The 25,829-nt window shown below is 38.9% G+C and overlaps 1 protein-coding gene across 1 annotated transcript in view; it reads left to right on the forward strand.

Moving 5' to 3' along the window:
- Positions 1-12,251, forward strand: part of LOC133995185 (metal transporter CNNM4) — a 31,518-nt gene extending 19,267 nt beyond the window's left edge. The window contains exons 6-7 of the mRNA XM_062434505.1: positions 9,016-9,194; positions 10,044-12,251. Of these exons, the coding sequence (XP_062290489.1) occupies positions 9,016-9,194; positions 10,044-10,619 (755 nt within the window). The 3' untranslated portion in view covers positions 10,620-12,251. The remainder of the gene's footprint in view (positions 1-9,015; positions 9,195-10,043) is intronic.
- The last annotated feature ends 13,578 nt before the right edge of the window (positions 12,252-25,829 follow it).

Raw genomic sequence — 25,829 nt, forward strand, 5'->3', positions numbered from 1 at the left:
TGTCCTTCTTTCCTTCCTTCCTCTTTTCCTTTCTCCCTCCCTCCCTCCTACCTTGTTTCCTCCCTCCCTCCTACCTTCCTTCCTACCTCTTTTCCTTTCTCCCTCCCTCCTACCTTCCTTCCTTCCTTTCCCTCCTTCCTTCTTCCCTCCTACCTTCCTTCCTTCCTTTCCCTCCTTCCTTCTTCCCTCCTTTCCTTCCTTCTTCCTCCCTTCCTTCCTTGACTCGAGGACAACAGGAGGGTTAAGTGATACCGGGTTAAAGACTAAGAAAAGTTTAAAAAATGTATCATCTGTAGGTGTCCTCTGACCTAACTCTAAGCATTGTGGGTAATGTAGGCACCAGATTTTGTCAAAGAAGAAGAAGAATATTTTAGGAGTGCAATGCTAAATCAATCGAGTCCTCTTGTCTTTACGAGCTGTTATTGCAGGAAGCATCATAGTCGTATGCATTGATGTAATTCTTTAAGTATTAACATGCAGCTTGATTAGCATATGCAGGAATCCCTTTAGCAGTGAACCGTCTCTGCTGCACGTTGTGACCAACTGAAGGATGTTCACAGTGTGTTCCCCGCAGTCTGCTCGTGTCCTTTCACACAGTGCTGAGTCAGCGAAGTCTGTAGTGAAGAAGTCTTATATAGGCTTAATTCACATTGCTGCTGGTGTAAGTGTGAGCTGAGGTGCAGATAATGACATCATGTAGGAAATTATCAACTCCTGAGTTCCTCTTGAGTTCCTGCAGGATTCATTCATGCTGAGTTTGTTTTAAATTCCTGCAGGAAATGTTGTTAAAGTTTAAGTTCTGCTGGTAAAATCCTGCATGAATTACCTTTAAATTACTCAGCGGGATTCTTGTAGGACTTCTTTTGTAATAATTTGTGTCATTTGATGCTTCAGTGGTATTTTTAGCCAGCAGGGACGCTGATGTGGAAGCTGTGATGTTGGATTTGAGTGAAAAATATCAATTAAAGTAGTAAATGAACAGCGTTGGGAGGGTTATTTTGGAAATGTAATAGATTACAGATTACTAGTTACTCTATTTAAGATATGATAAGTAATGTAACTATTTCAATTACTTCATCAAAGTAATGTAACTTACATTTGATGACTTTTCTAATGTCCAATGTTTTCAGCTGTTACGGTAAATGTTCCCATTAAGCACCAAAATCTAATTCCAGCTGTTTTTCATGGATACTGACATGATTTATAAGGGAGATCATTTCTTATAAAGCAAAATTTATCTCTCATTTGAAAATGTATACATTAGTTCATGTAGATTTTGGAATATAAAATAAAGATATTTGATGAATAAAGTGGGTTTAATTGGTACTGTGACTCCATTTAAGTCCATGTGTGCTCCAAATAAGCCCACGTCATGATTTATTTACTAAATATAATAAAAGATATTGATTTCAAAGAGTTAAAAACAGCAATATATGTATTCAGTAACATGTTAAATATAAAAAAATGAGGAAAAAACCCTCCTGAGTAAAATCTTAAAGGTCTGACTTCAGATGTAACCTGTAAAAAACACTGTAAATTAAGATATAGGGAGAAATATATGTATATATAGGCTGTTTTCCATGTTCCCTGATGATGCAGAGTTAACAGAAAAACATGCATCCTGTAGCCTGAGTGCATGTCGTTACCTGAAAGCAGGAGGTAGAGTTTGTGTGGGTCACTGAGTGGCAGGTGTTGGATGATGTAAGCCTACATAAAAAAGGCCACAGTGCAGCAGCAGTGTCAGTATCCAGGCTGCATCGTTAAAGCTCATCACTGCTGTTTGCTCAGTGGTGAAGTTTACTCTGGCAGCTCCTAGTGGTTCAACATCACAACTGCTGATTTAAAAAAAAAATGCTCTTCTTCTGTTCTGTTCTGTTTTTTTCCTTTCCTGTCAATCTGTCTCTCTCTTTCTCTCTCTCTCTCTCCCTGTCTCTTTCTGTCCTGGATTTTAAAAAAATGCTGTCTGTACTTTGTGTGCATATTATGCCACTTAGTGTGTGTGTGTGTGTGTGTGTCCAGCGTCATGTTAATGTATGTCAAACACTGAAAGCCAAGCATACGACCATTTATCATGTTTAACTTAACTTCCCTCTGTTAGAAATATCAATCAGGAGTTCATACATTTTAAATGTTCTTTGACATTTCTGAGAAAAAGCTCTAAAAAAGACTCACCGTACACTGCCTGCTCTGAGCAAAAATAGAGTGAATATTGGACTTACATTCACCAAGTGGACGGATTATGACTCCAAATGAAAGATAACGTTGCTCCATAACTGCTGGATGTGGAAATAAGCAGCTATTTGATAACAAGTCCAACATATCAACTTAAAAGCTGATGATATTGTGTGTCTGTTTCTGCTGAAAAACATGAAATCTTTCAGGTTTAAAGTAAGAGAAACCAACACTATAACATTTTTTTTTAAGTGTGAAAGTATCTGACAGAGCCTGTAACAGTACAGAGGCAGTTATGTAACAGTGCTGTCCTATTTACTGCTGTAGTACATGAAGTACAGTTATTTGTTGGGAGCTCATTCAGGTGATAGTCTGAGCCCAAGTTATCACCAAGGAAAGAAACTTCTAGTAGAAAGTTGCATTTCTAATGAGAAATACCCATAAATTATAATTATTATTACACTTTACATTACATTGTACATTCACACATTTAGTACTACATTGATACATATAGTACTGCATTCACACATTTAGTACTACATTGATACATATAGTACTGCATTCACACATTTAGTACTACATTCATGCACAGATTACTGCACTTTCTATCCAGAGATGGTGCAGCTTCCTCTCAGGTGTTCATATAGGTAAACATACATGACATCATCAGGTATTATTTATTACATAATTTAAACTATTATATGTGCTCTGTGTCTTGTTATTTTCTACATTTAGGTGGACTCTTAAACAGATTTAAGCCCAAATATTGTTATTGTCTGCTACAGTAACATATCTATAAATCACGTTGCTTATGTTTTCCTTTGAGAAGAAAATAAGAAACCAAAAGGGCAAAATGTATATTTTAAATTCTATTATTTCATGATTGCATCCCTTAGTTTTATATTATTTTGATAAAGTTCTATGTTCCGCTCTGCAGCTGGAGTTTTTAATTTGATACAGCAGATTAAATCTTCTCATGAAGCAGTAACGTCTCCTTCTATCATCTTCAGAGCAGACGGTCACACTGAGCCTGATCGCATCCTGATACTCAACACAAGACCTAAAGTCTCCTTCTTATTAACTTACAAACACACGTCTTGTCCTGCAGCTTAGCCTCCAAACAAACCTGCCAGGAACAGAGCGCCGCTAACGTCAGATAGCAGGTCAGAGCGCCAATTAGCTGCTCAGCTGAAGCTCGTTAAACTGCATGTGAACATGTAGATGTCACTTCAGACCCGTTAGAAGCTGGTTTAGTTGTTGCTCTGCTAGTGATACAGTTTATCTATGACTTGTAGCTGGGTTTTATTGACAATTTAATGTTTTTAAGCAAGTTGAATTATTTGGTACAAAGTTTTTATGGTTATACCACTTAGACATTTTTGCCATAATCCTCTAATATATTCTCTCAAAATGGATTAAAAGCAGAAATTTGATGCTGGGTCAACAAAACAAGAATGTGTGCAAGTTATTCATACGTTTATTTTCACATTTTAACCCTTTAAATTTGACTGAACCACATGGAAACAAATATAAACCTCATTGACCCTTACATGAGCTACAGCAGTCTGTACTTTTTGTTCATATGGTGTAACACCGTTAGCTTCCAGCTGCTGTCAATCAAACGAAAAGACACTGACATGAAAACACACATTTAGACATTTTTTACTGTAAAAAGTAATGATTTAAATGTGATTTCAGTTGCATTTTAAGAGAATTTAAGGTATTTTTTTCTCCAACATTATATTTATTGAAAGTTTTTCAAAATAAGTAAGCTTACACCACATACATACATACCATATCAACATATACAAACTTCTCAGACAAGTACAATTATAGATATGAAGGACAATTAGAGTTTTTTTCCTTTCTCAATATCAGCACAAATTTAGCTATCATGTACATCAGTTTTAATCTAATTTTTTTATAAATACAGTAAAAGATCCCCATATTTTCTCAAACAAACCTTGCCTCCCTTTTTATGTATGTATGTTATTTTTTCAAGAGGAAGACGTTTTTTCCCAAAACATTGCAGTTGATCTCTTCACATGCAGAAGACAAATATTTATAAGTGTTTGTTCACTCTTAACCCTCCTGTTGTCCTCGAGTCAAGGAAGGAAGGAAGGGAGGAAGGAAGGAAGGAAGGAAGGAAGGAAGAAGGAAGGAAAGGAGGGAGGAAGAAAGGAAGGAAAGGAGGGAAGGAAGGAAGGAAAGGACAGAGGAAGAAGGGAAGGAGGGAGGAAGGAAGAAGGAAGGAAAGGAGGGAGGAAGGAAGGAAGGAGGGAAGGAAAGGAGGGAGGAAAGGAGGGAGGGAGGAAGGAAGGAAAGGAGGGAGGAAGAAGGGAAGGAGGGAGGATGGAAAGAAGGACAGAGGAAAGAAGGAAGGGAAGAAGGTAGGAGGGAGGAAGGAAAGAAAGAGAGAAGGAAGGGAGGGAGGGAAGAAGAAACAGTCAAAACAGACAGGGTCAATTTGACCCGGGAGGACGACACAAAGGTTAAGGAACTTGTGATCTCTTGGATATAATCCTAAAATAAAGAAACCAGGATCCATAGGAATATCTTTTGTAATGTAATCTTCTGTATTCCTCTTTTAACCTCCTTCCAAAAAGCATTTACTTTGCCACATTAAGAAACACAATGAAAATATATATTTATTTTTAGTGCAGAAGATAGAAGCATAGAGAGTAAAAATTTCAATGAGCTTCACTCTACAGTGCAAGTCATATGTTACCCTTCAACCAAGCAGCACAGCTGGTTCGGACGACAAGCGAATCGACTTATGAGTGAAAATAAAAACCTCCACACTCCCACACACAAACCCAGCAGGGATGTAAAATACTTTCTCTCTCTCTCTCTCTTTGCCCCCTTTCCTCCCCCCTTCCTCTCTCTCAGCAGTCACCCCTCCTCTCTCCCCGTCAGTGGCGTCCCCCCCTCCAAGACGCCTCTCTCTAAAGAGGTTTTCTCTGTTCTCTCGTTTCCCAGGTAAACACTCGCATGGGCCAGAGGAGGGAGGAGGGAGGAGGGTGGGGTTCCTTTTTTCTTTAAACCGGTCTCACCATTTTACTCTTTTCCATCATCTTCAGAGCCCTGATCCAGCAAGTACAAACACACAGTGAACTTTACTGAGCTTTACATTCCTTTTTTAGAGTAAACTCTTGCTCTATTCAGTCACTTTTTACCTCATTCAGACTAACAGTATTTAAAACAGAGGCCTGCTTCATAGTTAGATTAATGATATTGTAGGTAGGACTTAAAATTGTTCAGTACTAATGTCAATATGATGCCTCAGATTCTCTACTGATGCCTTATTTTGAGGAATATAAGTACAAACCCACAGCTGATGAGACATTTTTTAAATTGTCCCTTTTGTAATTTCTAGGTTGTAGTCGTCAAAAAATAACATTGGGCACCTTTATTACAGTGTTTATTTATGTTATGGGTTGTGTAAAGAAAATTACTATCATACAATATATTATGATGGGATTTTTTACAACTCTTAAATCTACTGGTCGAGCTATATTTTAAACCCTATCTCATGGTCTTCCTCTAAATAAACTAAATCTGCTTTAAATGTGGTTTAAAGCTCCAGAAACAGGCAATAAGTGGACCTTGAGTTAAGATTTTTCATTTACTATTAAACTAATTGATTGACTAATTATTCCCACATTACAATAGATTCATTCATCATCATCATTATTATTATTATTATTATAATTATTAACCTTTATTTTACCTTGAAAGACCATTGAGGAGAAATCAATGACAATGGTGTCGAGAAACTTTAACAGCAACACAACAACACATAAAACAATATTAGGAAAAATAAAATATAGAAAGAAATAAAAGAGAATATTAGGAAAAATAAAATAATTATAATCCATTAAGGAGGAATCGTCATTTACAGTGTTGTTGAGAGACATGAGAACAACAACACACAAAACAATATTAGTTAAAACTAAGGAAAAGAAAAGAAAAGAAAGAAATAAAAGAAAATATTGGGAATAAATAAAATAATATGAAATAAAACAATGAATAAATACAGTACTTATAATGAATAGAATTATTAGCAGCTGAGGATGGAGGCAGGTCATCTATCGGGTTGACTCTTCAGCATCTTCTTCATAAATAAGGAGACAGAAACTCCTTATTATTATTATTATTATTATTATTATTGATTATTAGAGTCTGACAGACTTGCTGGATGGGGCTCTGAGTGCGGGATCCTTTAATTTCCAACCCTCTCACCACCACCAACTCCTTCTCTTCTTTCAAACACTGATCCACAGTCAGATGCTTCTCATCTCTTTGACTCCTCTATCAACACCAGGAGAAGCCTGACTGACTGTGGACCTTTGGGTAAAAGGAATCGTTCGACATTTACTTGATTTTCTAATAAAGAGTGAAATGAGACGATCGATACCACTTTCATGTTTAAGAAAAGACATTTTTAATCAAACAGTGGCTGGTCGCATGTATTAGTGTTTATTTTAATCAGTAAAACGTGTAAAAAAAAAAATAACATAAAAAGAAGATATTTCATGTTGCAGCTTGCCTGTAATAAACCTGCCATTCACACATATATATAAATACAAATTAAAGGATAGCCATGGTATTAATTAGTGCATTTTAGAAGTTGATTTGTTACCTATTTTAAATCGAGCCTGGATAGCTGCTCATGTGTGAACTCTTTACTTTAAATCTCCTTTTATTTAGCATTCATAAGCAGTATATAAACAGTTAATAAACACACTAAAATTTATTTATAAGCAGATATAAGGACGTCAAGTGTGTATAAATTTAAAAACACTTAAAAATGCAAATATGGCTTCTCTTATAAAGACATATTTTATATTATTACAACTGTGTTTTATTAGGGTTGCCCAAAGGAGGAGTTACAGATGTTGAGAAATACATTAATAAGCACTTATATCTGCTTATAACAACATTACAGTGTGTTATAAACCATTTATTAACTGTTTATAGACTGATGATGAATGCTTAACCCTCCTGTTGTACTCAGATCAAGGAAGGACGGGAGGAGTAAGGGAGGAAGGAAGGAAGGAAGGAAGGAAATGAGTAAGGAGGGAGGGAGGAAGGAAGGAAGGAAGGAAGGAAGGAAGGAAAGGAGTAAGGAAGGAAGGAGGGAGGGAGGGAGGAAGGAAAGGAGTAAGGAGGAAAGAAGGAAGGAAGGAAGGAAGGAAAGGAGTAAGGAGGAAGGAAGGAAGGAATGAAAGGAGTAAGGAGGGAGGGAGGAAGGAAAGGAGTAAGGAAGGAAGGAAATGAGTAAGGAAGTAAGGAGAGAAGGAAGGAAGGAAAGGAGGAAGGAGGGAGGAAAGGAGGAAGGAAGTAAGTAGAGAAGGAAGGAAAGGAGTAAGGAGGGAGGGAGGAAGGAAAGGAAAGGAGTAAGGAGGGAGGGAGGGAGGAAAAGAGGAAGGAAGTAAGGAGAGAAGGAAGGAAGGAAAGGAGTAAGGAGGGAGGGAGGAAGGAAGGAAGTAAGGAGAGAAGCAAGGGAGGAAGGAAGGAAGGAAGGAAGGAAAGAAGGAAGGAAGTGAGGAAAAAAGTATGGAAGGAGGAGGGAGCAAAGAAAGAGGGAAGGAGGGGAAGAACGAAGGAAAAATTAAAGAAAGAGGGAGGAAGGAAAGAAGGAACAGTCAAAAGAGATGGGGTCAATTTGACCTGGGACTACGACAGGAGGGTTAAAGGGGATTAAAGTGGTAAAATGTGTTAAATGAACAAATATAAGTAGTATATATAGTAGTATCGATCTTCTGGGCTGAGTATTTCCCAAAATGTCGAACTATTCCTTTAAGCACAGTTCCTCCATATGCCCCCGACTTTCAACTAAAGCTCTGTGATCATCACTGATGTTGCTCTTCCCTTCAACACTTAACCTCCGAGCTCAGAGCCAGCCGGGATTTGCTCCTTGTCCTCCTTCCTCCCTCCATGACATCACTCCCCCCACCAACCAATGAGAGAGCTCCGTCCTCCGAGCTCACGCCGGACGGTCCCGTTTTAGCAGTGAAACGCTTAAACGATGCACTCTGCCCCCCTCTCGTCGCATGGCATGTTTGAGACACACGATCTCACCTCTGCGCCATCAATCAATCATATAGTACACGTATGATGTTAACGTTGTGTGTGTGTGTTTGTGTTTGTGTGATTTGACATCAACTACTCATCTTTTTTCCTCTGTTTTCTCACACCATCATGTTGTATTTCATATATTTCTGTTTGTGTTTTCTGCCTATTTTAATGTTTAATGTCCTGTTGTCCTCGAGTCAAGGAAGGAAGGGAGGAAGAAGGAAAGAAAGGAGGGAGGGAGGGAGGAAGGAAGGAAGGGAGGAAGAAGGAAGGAAAGGAGGAAGGAAGGAAGGAAGGAAGGAAGGAAGGAAGGAAGGAAGGAAGGAGGGAGGAAGGAAGGGAGGAAGGAAGGAAGGAGGGAGGGAGGAAGGAAAGGAGTAAGGAGGGAGGAAGGAAGGAAGGAAAGGAGTAAGGAGGAAGGAAGGAAGCAAGGAAGGAAAGGAGTAAAGAGGGAGGGAGAAAGGAAAGGAGTAAGGAAGGAAGGAAAGGAGTAAGGAGGGAGGGAGGGAGGAAGGAAGTAAGGAGAGAAGGAAGGAAGGATGGAAGTGAGGAAAAAAGTATGGAAGGAGGAGGGAGCAAAGAAAGAGGGAAGGATGGGAAGAAGTGTGTATTTATATATATATATGTTTGTGTGTGTTTGTGCATGCTTGCCTTTGCTTTTTCTGTCTTATTTTTGCAGCCTCTCTTCCCTCTCCTCTATCTCTCTCCCCATGTTTGTCTCGCTCTCTCTTTCATTCACTCTCTTTCTTCTCTTTTCAATCCCAGAGTTCCGCTCTCCGTCTCACGGGGGCAACCTCAACCGCTCTGCGTCACTGAGCTGCACTGAGCGCGCTCCGGAAAGCGTCGGCTCGGTCGGCGGTAGCAACAGTCAGATCCCCGGCACACCGTTCCAGTACACACCGGACTTCTGTGTGCGCGCTTTGACTGACATGCAGTTTGTTAAGGTAACTTTATAGCATGAATACTGACAGGGTCTGACATTATTATACTCTATACCAGGGGTGTCAAACTCATTTTAGCTCAAGGGCCACATACAGCCATATTTGATCTCAAGTGGGCCAGATAACAGGTCATAGAAAATATATATCATAATTTTACTATAATAAAGCTAATTTACAAAACAGGTAAACAGCCTGAGATGTCTTAAGAATAGAGTGTAAGAATGTAATGCAATTTCAACAATATATAATAATAATAATAATATAGTCTTTTTTTACAGATTATTCAATATATGAATGGTTAAAATATGACCACAATATATATGTATTATTTTATTTTGGGTTTTTAAAATAAATTCTGGTCTCGGTGGGGGAAAAAAACCTCTGAATCAGCAGAAAAATGTAAATTATTTTTCGGTGATTTAACCAATGGGCCAGATTGAACCCCTTGGCGGGCTGGTTCTGGCCCATGGGCCTTATGTTTGTAAACATTTATACAAAGGATATTCTTGGATTCTCGTATTCCCCTTTTACTTGGCTCTGTTAAAACTTTCATCAGCATTTTGTATAAGGTGAAGTCTGTTCACTGATTTTATTTTTGATAATCTATTAAAAAAGTGTTGCAATAGTCAAGATGAAAGAACAGGAAAAGCAAGATATGGTCTGACTATTTCAGTATGTCTCTGATTTAAACATGTTTTCTTCCTTATGCAGTATATATACTTAATAAGGTTTCAACTCTTGTCTAGTAGATAAAGACTTGTTTGAGATGCTGAGCTTGAGATAAAGAAAAATGCATGTAAGTATTGATTCCTGTGCGTCCTGTGTGTTATCGCTGTTGTTTTGTCTCCTCAGATCACTCGCTCTCAGTACCAGAACGGTCTCCTGGCGTCCAGGCTGGACAGCACGCCTCAGTCTCCAGACGGCAGCCACACTCGCCTGGACATGCCATCCTCTTTGCCTCCCGTCACGCCACCGGGGACGCGCACTCCACTGCCGCTGGCCACGCCTCCCGCCAGGCACCCAACGTTTAAAAACCAGCCGACGCTGCCGGGCAGCCGCCCCGCTCTGACCCAAACCGCCTCCTCTTCCTCCTCCAGCCGCCGGCCGAGCCAGTCTTTGCCCCAGGCCTCTCCTCCTCTTCCCAGCAACCACACCTCCCGCTCACAAACCCCTCCGACCTCCTTGAGTACGGCGGCGTGCGCCTCTAACCCCCACCCGACTCTGTCTTCCTCCTTCTCCTCCAAGTCCCAGCAGTCGTCGCCCTCTGCCGGCTCCGAGAAGGGGTCGGGAGAGACCACCAATCTGCTCAGTGAGCAGCAGAACTGTGTTGGCCCCCGCAGGCCTAGCCACACCCAGGCATACACCCACCCGCACCCACACCCACACGTTCAAACCATCAGTCACGCGCACACTGAAAGCACCATCTAACCAAAACTAGACTACGTGTGCGCTCATACATAACACAAACACACACACACACACTGTCGCACTACGTCCTGTCCCTGTTTGCTTGTCGTTTCCTGAACTTTTTCTGTAGATGTCCGCGGGAAAAGAGATCAGCACATCCTGTGTATTTTGTAAACAGAGATCCTCCTTTATCCCTTTCTGCATGTCCCCCCCACCTTCTTTCCAACAACAGAAACAGATAAAGAATAAAGTGAAAAGTAAAGAGGAAACACTAGAGAGGAAGAGTAGAAATGTAGACGGGTTTGCGTATGTTTGCTCTTAAAGGATCAGTTCACCCAGATAACAGAAAGACGTATTTATTTATTTTCTCACTTAAGGCCATTCCACTTTGTATGAATATGGACGTCGTCATGGCAGCGCCCCAAAAGTGAAGCCAAAACATCTGGATTGGCCCCCTACTGGCTGACTGCTCAATGTTCTGATAAGATTGTTTTTAAGTAGTTATTTGAGGGGGTTTGACGTCATGATTGACAGCTCCATCAGGGGGCAGGCCGTCATCCCACTGTCTGAAGTCAGGTTTATAGCTCTGCATCAACTCGATGCCGTAGCCCTGCAGAGCCCTACACTATCGCCTGACATGCACCTCCAAAAAATTGTAACTACGAGTCCAAGCCCTTTGGGAACCTCGCACCCCCTAGTGTTCTGGTGGTGAATTGCACAGCGTCATTCAACCCCAACGCAGAACTTCCAAAGGTTCACGGCGGCGTAGAGCAACAGCGTACCTCCAGTGTGGAGTTGATGCAGTACGATAAACCTGGCTTGACTCTACTGCTCAGACTCTGGCTCCAAATGATGTCACGTAAGCAAAGATGGCCGCTTCTGAAAAGGAGATATTTTGGCTTCACTTTTGCATGGCATTGCGAGACATTTCCTCCATATTTAAGTACAGCTGATGCTTAAATCTAATAAGATAAGGGACACTTTTTTATTGTATTTATGCAAGTTGTGAGAAATCGTTCTCACAAGATTTTGCCTTGGTGCAACGGAAGCAAAGGGAATTTCATTTATCGCGCTCCCAGAAGTGAAAAAATACTTTAGAGCAGCGTGTCTGTGAGGTAGTTTCATCTCACAGAAACTGTTTTATAAGAAGGGAATAATCGCTCTGTGAAGTCTGTGGATGCTCGATGATAACTGGAACATTGTTTTAGGGAAAGTCGTGTTGCTGTTAAACTGAAATCGAAATACCTTATTTGATAAGAATTCAGTTTATATGCTGATGACACCTGATTATTAGGGCCCGAGCGGCGACTGCAAGTCGCCTGGCGAAAGCCCTATTGAAATTGTAATGTTTATTATTATTATTATTATTATTATTATTATTATTATTCTTCCGACATTTCGTGCCCCAATTTCGCCCCTTTCCCAAATGCGAAAATGCTTATACTTTTGCACGGACGTCCGGCCTTATCCGAAATTCGATATTTTTGGGTGGTCGCACATGGTCGACGCAGAATGGCGGAATAGCGCCCCCTACAAAGTCCAAAAATGCCCATAGGGAATTTTGCTAACTTTGTCCTATGCTCACAAAATTCGGTACACATATGTATTATACCCACATATGCAAAAAAGCCTCTTGACCTCAACCCAACAGGAAGTCGGCCATTTTGGTTTTGATTTTTCCCGCCTAAAATTAACTCCTCCCACAGCGTTCGCCCGATCAAGTTCAAATTAGGTACGCAACATCTCCAGACCTAGCTGAGCTTAAGTTGTGCTCTGCGCATCCGTAGGTCAAAGGGCGTGTCTGCCAGGGCTCAACTAACTTTGGTGTGCTCGCCATGTACATACGAGTGGCTCTCACGCCCACATACTTCGTCCAATCAGCTTCAAACTTGCTGGACATGATGATGGCTCCGCCCTGAACGTCCCGATATATTAACTTCCCACGTAACTCATAGCGCCCCCCGGTGGTAACAAGAAGTTAACTGAGATTCATTAAAATTACATACTTTGCCCCATCAACTTCATTCAGAACCAGTTGGTGAAGCTACATTATGAAGACTGTGAAGCTACGAGTAATGGCGTCCGTGTGGCGACGCGGCGACCATCAATTCCGCACCATGAAAATACGTTTGGCTTTTTGATGGCTTAATTGAACTCGTATCATCATGAAAATTGGTACACAGGTCCAGGGTGCCGACCTCAACGTCTCCATTCGCTCATAGGCGATCTCACTCGTGTCGCCCCCTAGTGGAAACAGGAAGTGCCATATTTTACATCATCATTGTGCGATTTCCACAAAACTTCACATGTGTAATCACTGTCCCACCCTGAACGCAACCGCTTGTGTTTTGTTACACTCTACTGCCCCCTGGTGGATGAACCATCAACCTCTCATAACTCCTTCATGCTTTGTCCAATTCACTCCAAACTTCACATGACTGATGAGTGGCCTCCCTGAACACACCAGACCATATGTGTAACTACCTGTGACTGCCCCCTACTGGATGAACGAAACATTGCATTTTTGGCCTCCTTCCAGGTTTTTTCTCACTTTCTGCTTCACGCCACAGCCCCGCCATGCCTCAGGCCCCGCGGTGGCATGGGTGAGTGAGGGCCCGCCATCGCCGCTTGCGGCTTTAATTTTTTAGTTGTAATCTTTTGAGTATAATGTTATTTTCGGGTCAATTTTTTTTAGTGATTAGATTTTCGTTAGTTCTAGTCAACAAAAACTAAAGACGTTTTAGTCTCTTTTTATTTTGTCTCCTAAGCATTTTTGAAGCAGTTACCACGGTTACAGATTTGTCGCTCTATCGCAAGAGTAGTGGAAATAGCACCGTTTACTACTTCTGATACACAGTGCCCTTCACATTATCGCTTAGTTTATATTTGTTGACAGAAAAATGCAGTACGTTTTGTCTTAATTCTCATTTTTGAAGTTTAAAAAAAAGTTTGTCTTGACTTGTGTAGCTATTTGGTCATCACCGCGAAGAAAGAAATGCAAGTTTTATTGAACATAATTAGCAGTGATAGCGCCGCCATCATAGGTTAATAGTTTTATGGTTTCTGACTGATGATGTCACACCATACTGTAATTTGATTGGATAGTATCTGTGTGGGCGGCCACTAATAGGGCAGTTTTGATATCTCACTTTAGTGCAGCTACATTGTTAGAAGTCGCTTAGCTTCATTTGTGATTCGAGGACTTCCTACATTCCTGCTGTTGAGAGACTCAGTTGTTTATTTTATATTTTATCTAGTTTGCATCTCGAGTTTCCATTTAATTTTTTCCAAAGAGTGAAACTTCCAAAGGTTATAAAGTAATAACGGTCAAGGTAGTACTTATTTTTTTAAGTTAGGTCTTGTTTGATTGTTATTTAGAGTAGATATAAATAGCTTTTTATGAAGGCAGTTGTAAAAGATGAATGAATGAAGTGTCTGTGAGCTGTCAGTGAGTCAATCCATCTACCAGCAAACAGACCAGATTCACTGTACTGAATGGTGTCAGTTGTCTGAAGTGAGAGTTAAACAACAATACCGCTGATGCTGCATGTTTTAGCCCATTTAATACAAATCATGTATCCTTTACATTACTCCTGACTATCCTGCAAACCGTGCTGACTTTCCAGGCTGCCATTGACTTCAGTTAATGTCTGTATGGTGTGAAAATCAGTTGAATCCATCATAGTGAACATTAGGCCAGTGTGTACTTCTTTATTTACTGTGGTCAAAACTCAAGCAGGTTTCTATGGAGTCTGTCCTTTTCATGATCACTATAATTCAAATTTAAACATGTCTCTTTCTTTAATTTATAGACGTTGAAGCAGAACAACAGCTGGAGCTCTGATTGGCCAGACTCTCATAACAACTGGCGGCCAATCAGAGCTCTCTCTGCTGCAGTGTGGGCTGGGCTTTTGTTTAATTTGCAGGTGGTTCACTGTTTACACGTCTTAAAATTAAAGATTAACGTCTTTAAGTTAAAGCAAACACAGAATGGAAACTGTAGACGTTAAAGTTTAGTGGGAGGAAAAATTGAGTGTAAAAAGAAAGAGAGTTTTCATTTTAACGTTAAATCATTTATGAATCTTTTAAAGACAGAATAGTATCATTATTAATTGAGAAAATTGAATTATCTTTCTTTTTACTTTGAGTGTATTCATGCACAATCTAAGTGCAAATTAAATAAATCAAGTTACAGCTCTTTAAACATGTATCAATGCATTAACTGATCATAATCAAACAATATAAAGATCTATAATTATTTCGGCACACATTAAACTTTACAAGAATATGATTTTTACACCCTAAATAAATGGAGACCAATGGCTGCCTTAAGAGATACAAATAACACTATTTTGCAGCATGTGGTGAAAAATAGTTTGAGTGGTTATATGCTGAATGTTGTAAATTACATGTGATTTGTAGTTTAGGGGCTAAAACAGCCAAAAAACAGCGGTATGTTCCTTTATTTTCTACCTTCACATTACTAGTGAAGTGAAGGTGGTTGTCTTCCTGGCCTACCTCTTGACCAAGGCAATATATTTTAAATTATTTAATATCCAAAAGCACTATGAGAATATTTATTTTGCGTAATATTAATGTATTTGTAGTTGAAATTTTATTCATTTATATTTTAGAGATTTTATTTAATATTTTTGTTTTTGCTTTCTGGAGTGTGAGTTTTGAAGAAAAGGCTGCACACTTCAGATAACACTATTTATTATGAACAGCTTCCACTTTGCGACTAAATAATCTAAATATTTCCTCACTGTGAACGATGGAGCTCGGTGCGGCTCCGTCTCAACGCTTCAACATCAACATCGAGACACGAACAGCCGACCAAACTGGATCTTAAAGTTGTTGCAACACTGTGTGTTCACCGACATGAAGCGATGGACTGATGTCAAAACTCTCGGTTGGACGTAACACTGGGATTCTTTTTAAATTTTTTATTTTCATTGAGTTATGTCTAAGCATGAAATTTGTGTTTACTTTCACGCTGTTCAATAATCAAAACAGACAAATGACATGAAGACCAAAAAACCCAGAGCGACAAGTAGTTGAATGCTTATTATTATGCTTCCAGTAGCAGGTATAATATAATATTTAATATTTATTTAATGTCATCTGATGTTCAAGTTTAAAAAGGGCCATTTCTACATATTTCCTGCACAGGACGACTTTTTAGCAAAGTTTGAAAATTGAGGCTCTAGTCTGTGTCAGAGTCCCTGTAACTTCAACCAAACACGCTTATTACCTTTTTGCCGAGATTTTAACGAGAAGATTGATATCCGACTTGCATCTGTAAAATAAATATGCTTAGCATAGCATAAAGCTAATTAGCATACAGATGTCAAAGTGGTATCAATTGTCTCATCTGACACAAGGCAAGAAAGTAAATCTGTGTATTTTTTAAAAAAAAAGTCCAAGTCTTCCTTTAAAACCAAAAAACTAAAATTACTACTACTACATAATCCTTTCTCTATTTAATAATTAGTACTAGATTAGTTACGTCTTTTATTGGATTCTACTTAAATTTATCGTAGAATCACAGACCCATAAAATAAAGATTTACTGTTTATATCCCAAACATAGAGGTTGTAATGTTGCCCATTTTACGTTAGAATAATATGATAATATAGTATATAATATACAATGAATGTTAGTGGAAAAATACTGGATCTAAAAATACTTAAAGTAGCTAAAACTTTAAGTAAATTATTAACTTTTGACAGGAAATTCCCCAAAGTCTAAGATCCCAAAATTTCCACACAAAAAAATTACCGAAGTCACAAACTCAGCGTCATCAATTGTAGCAAAAGCTCAGATTTTATGTCACAAATTTAATATTTCCATAAAGTCCCAACTAGTCTTGCTGTTATGTCTTATATTTTATCTCGTAATATTATTACACTTTGGTTTTACGTATGATATGATATGATTGATTATGGCATTACAAAACAAAAAGACTTTTCACATTTGCATTTTTTTCAGCCCTGGGCTAACGTAAGCCCGGACCTAGTTTAAAGAAATCGTACAACATTTTGCGAAATTTGTTTTTTTCATTCACTTTCTCACTGAAAGTTAGACGAGAAGATCGATACCAATCTGTAGGTTAAATGTGAAGCTACAAGTCAACGCATAATTATTTTAGCATAGCTTAGCATAAAGAAGTGAAACTAGAGGGAACAACTAGCCTAGCTTAAGCGCACTAATTAACGTTACATAAACCATTTGTTAAATTTTGTATAAAAATGTAAATGGTAAAGTATTTTTCAGAAAATCACTAAAATCACGAAATAATCTTGTCCTGTGCACAATTTATTTTCACACTTATGTTTTTGTATCACTATGAAATAACAATCACTTAAAACACCACTTATTACTCCTTAATGACCCTTAATTAACGGGTTTATTATACTAAACCCCTTAAACTGAGATTAAGAGCTTTAGGAATTTTAGTACAGTAGTACTATTAGTAGTATTTGTCCAAAAGGCAAAACCACAAACCCTTAAAACACCTTAATTTGAAAAGTCATTTAATAACAGATTAATTACAATTTAAGGGTAGACGTAATCCCTTAATTTTCAATTTAAAGTGTCACTAAGAGGCAAAAACCAAATCTTTTAAAAAACCTTTAATCTGTGCATATTATCCATTAAAAAAAACTTTACTTAACATATTACAACTGATTAATTTACCTAATAATTATCCCTTTAAGATCCCATTGAAATGGCTTAATTTCATCATTATTAATGGGAAAGTTAAGATAAAAGTTAAGGGATTCTGTTTCATAGTAGAGAGTTTATTAGTGAGTTTCAGAGTTGCTTTATGGCAGATTTCTTTCAACCTTTGGACGGAGCCCCTGCTTTTAGATAAACTAACCGTCTCTTAGCTGTAGCTTCATATTTAAGGGACAGATAAGAGTGGTGTGGTATCTTCTCCTCTAACTCAGCAGCAAAAGTGAGTATTTCCCAAAACTGTTGAGCTTTTCCTTTAACTTTGTTTCACACTTGTATTTATTAACCTTTTGAGCTGCTGGTGAGCCCGCGGTTAAGGATTCACTCGTGGATATCAGGTCAGCATGTTGAACACACGCTCTCACGGCACAATGACTCGTTGAGATTTAACAACAGACATTCCTCTGCATGTCTTCGTACTGATTCACACTCGTGATGTGAACTATGTCTTTAGCCCGGGGCTTCTGTAAATGTAGTGAAACAAAACCCTAAAACCCCCCTCTCTCCACATTGCTTCCTGTGACTTTTAACAGCATTTCTCACAATTTGTGCATGGTGTGTGTCGTTGGGACATTCCAAAAAAAAAAAAAGAAAGAAAAAGAAAACAGGGATTAATTCATACATGGCACTTAATACAATGTGAAGTTTTATTGTATGTGTGTGTAAATGATAAAAAAAAATGATACTGAAGTCGGAGGACGTTTTGGTCGTGTTCCAGCGGACTGAAGACGCAGACAGAGATTAACATGAAGACGACTGTAGCGGCTCGCTCTCGGCGGGTGACGGCCTGAGCTCGGATGTTAAAGCTGCTAGCATGTGATCTACCTATTTTTTTCCTATGTATGCGGTGACACTGAAACAATTTAAGTGACTGTAAAGACAAATTATTTTGTTGATGATATATAGATATATACATAGTGAGAGATATTTATTTGAAAAAAAAGATATAAAACTGTCGTATAAGCTAGCACTGATTTGAAAACACTTTAAACTTGTGAGTTATGTAGCATAAGTCTGAAAGTGTATATTCCAAAGCATTTCTTCCTTTTTGTGGGATGATTTACGGAGTGAGATGATCAAGGCTGGATTACCAGCAAAATGAGTGAAAACGCCCCAAAATGCTGCGTTCGTGTCATATTGGATCAAAATTATCGTGATTACGAGACTCAAAACTTGTGGTTTTCTGTTAGCTGACTTTGCGCCATCAAATTTTCATGTTACGATAATCTTAGGTAAAAATATCACGATAAACAGTATTATGATAAAAATGAACATTTCCTGAAATCCTTATATTAATGGTAATATATTGCTAGATTAAAAAAGGTAGAAATTACCATAAATTCAGGTTCTGTGACTTTAAAAATTAATTACAGTTAGTATTAAAATCTAGAAATTCGTGTTAATGACAGTAATGAAAATAGTTAGTGATATTGATACCGTTAGCATGTTTTGTTAGCATCTCCACTTTGTGCGTCGTAATACAGAAGCGACTGAAAATCAACCGTACAATTATCGTAACAACAGCATTTACCGTGATATTTTTACCTACGATAATGGTACGATTGATTTTCAGCCACTTCTGTATTATGAAGCACAAAGCGGAGGTGTTAACGAAACATGCTAATGGTATTAATACCGCCAACTATTTTCATTACCGTGACTTTCTATATTTTAATACTAACTGTAAATCATTTTCCCCAAAATCCCTTTATTAGTGGTAAAATATAGCTAGTTTAAAACAGTTGGAAATTACTTTTTAAATTAATAACGATTAATATTAAAATAGAGAAAGTCACGATCAGAGTAGCTAGAGCAGCACCAGTGACGATAATCTCGGTAATGGAAATAGTTGACGGTATTAATACTGTTAGCATGTTTCGTTAGCATTTTTGCTTTGTGCTTAGTAATACAGAAGCATCTTAAAACTCAATCATAAAGGGACGCCTATTAAACCCTCATCTACTAGATATCTGAAAATGACGATAATCATAATAATGACGATAACGGTAATGGTTGGCAGTATTGATACCGTTAGCATCTTTCGTTAGCTTCTCTGCTTTGTGCTTCGTAATACTGAAGCATCGGAAAATCAAGCATATAGGGACGTCTATAAGTTTGTCCCTTAAGGTGATTAAACCTTCATCTACTAGATATGACGGTTTATTGTCAATGCTCACACAATTGTAACCCTTACTTGACCATTTTTAATACAAATCTCTGCTTTCTTATCGCCATAATCGATCCCATATGATGTGAACGCAGCAAAAGCCTCAGGGTCAACTGGTTTGTAACAATTTGATGTGTTGACATTTTTTTATTGGGAATAATATGCACCACTAAAGCACAATATTTGCAGGTTCTGCTCATTTTCCAACCTTAAAATCTTGACGTGTCAAATTCCAGTTCCTTTATTTAATGTTTTGTGCTTACATGATGCATATTGCTAAATTGATTTGTGCTTTATCAGCTGACCACAGAGCAAACTCAGGGCTGGCATTGGAATAACACACACAATGCAGAGATAATGGGAGGAAATGGGGCCGGCTAGGGGGAGTTGGGGTTTAATGGGGGGCCCAGCAGCTCATATTTGCCCTGGGGCCTCCTAACTGGTTAATCCAGCCATTGGAAGATCATCACTCTGAGAAACGATAGATTTTATTCAGCAGGACGTTTCAGCTCACTGATCTGCGAGGGAGAAACCTGCCTGTTAAATGCAAATATACTGTATAGTCAACATAGCCTTACCCTCGATATGAAGACATTTTAGACCTGCCTGCTGGTTCATATAGGTCTCATGTAGCAATTGGTCTTATACTGGTTTCCAGTGAAGCCACTGGTTGGCTGTGCGACCACCAGTTTGTGTACTGGGAAATGTGAAAAAAAAAAAAAAATTGTTTGACTTAGTGATGTTGTATTTATTGTAAACATTGTATTTATTCCTGTTTTTGTTTGTTTTGTTAAAAGGCGTGACAACGGGCTTCCAGCTATAAAACGCAGCCTGTATCGGGTTGCTTTGCCCAGAAACACTGTGTTCAGTTCCCTGATTGCTGTTTGTGTTAAATTACTGTAAATAATCTGTACATGAAGAGACGAGCATTTGTATGATGCTGAGAGAGAAAATAGCCTACATCTATTTATAATGAAAGATGTTCTGATATGTTATTTCAAGTTTTATTTCCATTGTTTTACTAGGAAGACATTGCATAGCAATAAACATTGCACCAAGTTGACCTCAAATTTACTCCTCCTATCTTCTGTAGCCTTCTTCTATATTTTTTTGTCATTATTAGACGTGATAACCAAAGCTTTTTTTTCTCTTTCTCTCTACATTCCCATCCTTTTTGCTATCCTGTTTCTCCTTTTTCTTCTTTTTCATATCTCCTCCCACACTTCCTTCTCACTTTTCACTCCTTCATATATTTTCCACCCTGCCTCTTATCTCCGCTCCTCTCCCGCCGCTCGGAAATATTACAATTCCTCCAGCTTTTTGACCGCCGGTCCGATCTGCTATAAGCCGTTTTTATTGTTCAGACCCCCTTTTCTTTTTTTTCTTGTCATGAGACTGGAGAGGGGGAGCGGGGCTTATCAGCAACTCCTGTAGCGGTGTGATGATTAGACCCGGACGAAGGTTAAATATTTTCTGCTGCAGGGTTCTCAGGCTAGTTTTTTAGCACTTGTGTATCATTCACAAGTGCTGTTTGAATGGTTTGAGGCTTCATGCATGTGGAGCGATGCAGAAACAAGATGAAAGGAGTGAAGTGCATGTGTTTTTGCATCTATTATCATCCTTTTTCAGATGTATTTTAGGTTTTTCTTTGCACACACAGACAGATCAGACAGTATTTATCAAGTGTTTAAGAGTTGCAGTGTAGAGATGAGATGATTAAAAGTCCTAAAATACAAATAATGATAACAATACAACAATAAACAGATGCTTAACAGTTCTGTGAGTAAAGTTATTTTCCCTTTTTTCATTTCCCCTAAAGTACAACCTTGTTAGGCAGGTGTTTAATATTCAGACACTGCTGTAACATGTTTGTCTTGGTTGTGAATGTTTTCTTTTTTTTCTTTTTAACCACGACGGTTGAACAGAAATAGGAGGGGGAGCACTTCCAAACATGGGATTGTGTAACTTAAAAGCAATGTGTACATACTGTTTTATAACTACTGTAATGCATTTGAAGAAATCTACAAGGTTAAATAAACCTGAGATATATTTCTCTACAGAAAATCAGCCTCTGTTTGATTTTGAATTGTGAGGTTTTTTTATAGCCTTGTTTTTCTTTTGTTCTGCAGAAACTAACTCGCTCATTTCATATTAACTGATGTGAGAAATGTTTACAAGACGTGTGGGTGGATCCTCTAATTCTGTTATCAAAAGGAAGCTGGTTATCAGACAGTAAAGTCAGTCAGTGCCAATCTGCACTTCTTATTCCCTGCAGAGATAAAAACTGACACTAATTAATGCACAACAGACAAAAGGATTCAAACCATGCATTAATTGTGATAAAGGTGCAACTTACTTTAAACTGCTGCCAGTATGGAGAGGAGGAATGAATACTGTATGTGTGTTACCTTATCTTAACAGTCAGATATCCATATGAGGGGTTTTCCTCTCTGCAATCATTCCTCCTGTTCATACTGACTATTAAAAGATCTCCTTCAACTGTGCTTTCAAAGTAAAGTGATGCATTTAAAAGTAGATGATCAGCTTCTATTGAGCTTCATCAGTCTGAGTTAGTCATATCAAGTGATATCTGACACATTTACAGTCTTTTTAGCATCAAATTCCCTCTTAGTGTTTCCCTGTTGAGCTGTGATGGAAGTATAGTATCAAAAAGACTTTGGTACTAAAAACACTGTAAAGTTGAAACATAGAAGATGAAGATTTGACTCATTTGGACGACTTAAGCTTCATATTAGCTTCAGAAGGAGGACTGTGGATTTTGTCCTCCATCACTTCCATTGTAAGTGCATTATGAAGGGATCTTCTAATGGTCAGTATGAACAGGAGGAATGGTTACAGCAAGAAAACCAGCTTTAATGTTCAAAGAGAGACTTGAAAAATGGCGACCTCGTCCTTTAAAGTCACAAACAGACTCCATGTAAACAGCAGCATTACTGAGGAGCCTGAAATAGCTGCTGTTGATGCTCAGTGTATGTGACGGGTCTCTGTCCTGTTCAGCAGGTACTCCGCCTTCACTCAGCTCTTTTCGGTGGCCGTCAGCGTTCATGAATGTGATTATGTCATGTTGCAGTTATTTTGTTTTTTTGTGCTTTCAATGGAAGTGATGCAGGCCAAAATCCACAATGTGTCCACACAGTCATTTAATAGTAGATGATCAGCTTCTATTCAGCTTCAGCAGTCTGAGTTAGTCATATCAAGTGATATCTGACACATTTACAGTCTTTTTAGCATCAAATTATCTGACATTCACTGGACACCTGAATATTATTTTAAGGGTCAGTGACACATAAGGGTTGGCAAGATGAGCAATTCAAAAAATATCTTAAAATGTTGTATTTTGTTGGTTTTATGTCATTTGAAATGACATTTGCACCATTTAAAAAACAAAACAAAAGTAAGACTGAATGCTCCTGAAAATGTCAAATGATGTAACCACAAAAGAATGATACATATTACATATTTGATCCACCTACAGTGTATTTAAGTGGATTTATACTAATAATTACTTCATTTAAACAATGTAAATGGTTCCTGATCTCCATGATTCCCAAGATTAAATGTAATATTTACACTCAGAAACTGGGGGAAACTCTGAAAGGAAGAGGTCTGGCAGACTCAAAGCCACAACAGAGTCAGAAGACAAGTTTCTGAGAGTCAACAGCTTGCATGATAGGCGGCTCACAGGACAACAGCTTCAAGTACAGCTTGGTCGTAGTAAGCAAGTCTCAGTTTCAACAGTGAAGAGAAGACTTCCAGTTGCAGGTTTGACAGGTCAAGTTGCAGCAAGAAAGTCATTGCTAAGACGTCAGAATAAGAATCAAAATTTAAAATATTCTGTTCATCACGCAGGAGTTTTGTACGCCGTCGAGTAGAAAGGACGGTTCCTCAGTGTGTGACATTAACTGTCAAATGTGGAGGAGGAAGCATGATGGTCTGGGGCTGTTTTTCTGGATCCAGGGTCGGCTACCACAGCATTCTGCAGCACCATGCAGAACCCTCTGGTATGCACGTAGTTGGTCAGGAGTTCATCCTACAGCAAGATAATGACCCAAAACATAAGTCCAAGCTAAGCCAGAACTACCTTAGGAAAAAAGACCAAGATGTGTAAGCTTGAAAACATTTTTTCAATAAAAAACTGAAAAAATTGGGGCGTTCTAAAACTTTTGACCGGTAGTGTATATTGTGGTTTTTTATACTTATTCAATCATAAAGTACTTATTCACTCAGTAGTTGCAGAATCACATACACCTCTTCGTTTAACATAATGCCTTCAGATTTGATCATCTTTAGCAAATAATAGTCAACAATCAAGAACCCTTTTAACAGATATACATTGTTCATTGTTAGTAATTATCACCAAAATGTTACACTATAATTTTTACCATAATCCTCTAATATATTCTCTCAAAATGGATTAAAAGCAGAAATTTGATGCTGGGTCCACGTTCGTGTGCACGTTATTCATACGTTTATTTTCACATTTTAACCCCTTTAAATTTGACTATAAACCACATGGACACAAAAAAACATCATTGTAAAAGTGTGAACATGTCCTTTAAACGCCTCTCTGTGTGTGTCAGGGGCCCCGAAGTGATGAATGGCTTGTTTTTATGACATCAAACAAAAGATGGGCGTGATCTCCTCTTTGTTTTCCTCTGTTTTATTGGCTGTGAGAGCACATGAGCTCCAATTGGCTGGTTTTGGAGATGAGGGAGGTGCATGAATAAAAGCCCCAACATGTCCCTCCTTCCTCAACTCAGCCTGTGTGTGCTGGAGCCAAAATGGCGACCACACAAAACAGTTGCAGGGTTTTTTTTCTCTCTTTCCAAACTTTATTAAACAAATTACATATTGTTTTTATTCTGTTTTTTAAGTTACTTTCCCTATATACTATTTTATTGTTATTTTTAGGGCCCGAGCGGCGACTGCAAGTCGCCTGGTGAAAGCCCTATTGAAATTGTAATGTTTATTATTATTAGGGCCCGAGCGGCGACTGCAAGTCGCCTGGCGAAAGCCCTATTGAAATTGTAATGTTTATTATTATTATTATTATTATTATTATTATTATTATTATTATTATTATTATTATTATTCTTCCGACATTTCGTGCCCCAATTTCGCCCCTTTCCCAAATGCGAAAATGCTTATACTTTTGCACGGACGTCCGGCCTCATCCGAAATTCGATATTTTTGGGTGGTCGCACATGGTCGATGCAGAATGGCGGAATAGCGCCCCCTACAAAGTCCAAAAATGCCCATAGGGAATTTTGCTAATTTGTCCTATGCTCACAAAATTCGGTACACATATGTATTATACCCACATATGCAAAAAAGCCTCTTGACCTCATGACCTCAACCCAACAGGAAGTCGGCCATTTTGGTTTTGATTTTTCCCGCCTAAAATTAACTCCTCCCACAGCGTTCGCCCGATCAAGTTCAAATTAGGTACGCAACATCTCCAGACCTAGCTGAGCTTAAGTTGTGCTCTGCGCATCCGTAGGTCAAAGGGCGTGTCTGCCAGGGCTCAACTAACTTTGGCGTGCTCGCCATGTACATACGAGTGGCTCTCACGCCCACATACTTCATCCAATCAGCTTCAAACTTGCTGGACATGATGATGGCTCCGCCCTGAACGTCCCGATATATTAACTTCCCACGTAACTCATAGCGCCCCCCGGTGGTAACAGGAAGTTAACTAAGATTCATTAAAATTACATACTTTGCCCCATCAACTTAATTCAGAACCAGTTGGTGAAGCTACATTATGAAGACTGTGAAGCTACGAGTAATGGCGTCCGTGTGGCGACGCGGTGACCATCAATTCCTCGCCATGAAAATATGTTTGGCTTTTTGATGGCTTTATTGAACTCGTATCATCATGAAAATTGGTACACAGGTCCAGGGTGCCGACCTCAACGTCTCCATTCGCTCATAGGCGATCTCACTCGTGTCGCCCCCTAGTGGAAACAGGAAGTGCCATATTTTACATCATCATTGTGCGATTTCCACAAAACTTTGCATGTGTAATCACTGTCCCACCCTGAACGCAACCGCTTGTGTTTTGTTACACTCTACTGCCCCCTGGTGGATGAACCATCAACCTCTCATAACTCCTTCATGCTTTGTCCAATTCACTCCAAACTTCACATGACTGATGAGTGGCCGCCCTGAACACACCAGACCACACCAGACCATATGTGTAACTACCTGTGACTGCCCCCTACTGGATGAACGAAACATTGCATTTTTGGCCTCCTTCCAGGTTTTTTCTCACTTTCTGCTTCACGCCACAGCCCCGCCATGCC

The sequence above is a fragment of the Scomber scombrus genome, chromosome 15, assembly GCF_963691925.1.
Source record: "Scomber scombrus chromosome 15, fScoSco1.1, whole genome shotgun sequence".
Classification (NCBI taxonomy): Eukaryota; Metazoa; Chordata; class Actinopteri; order Scombriformes; family Scombridae; genus Scomber; species Scomber scombrus.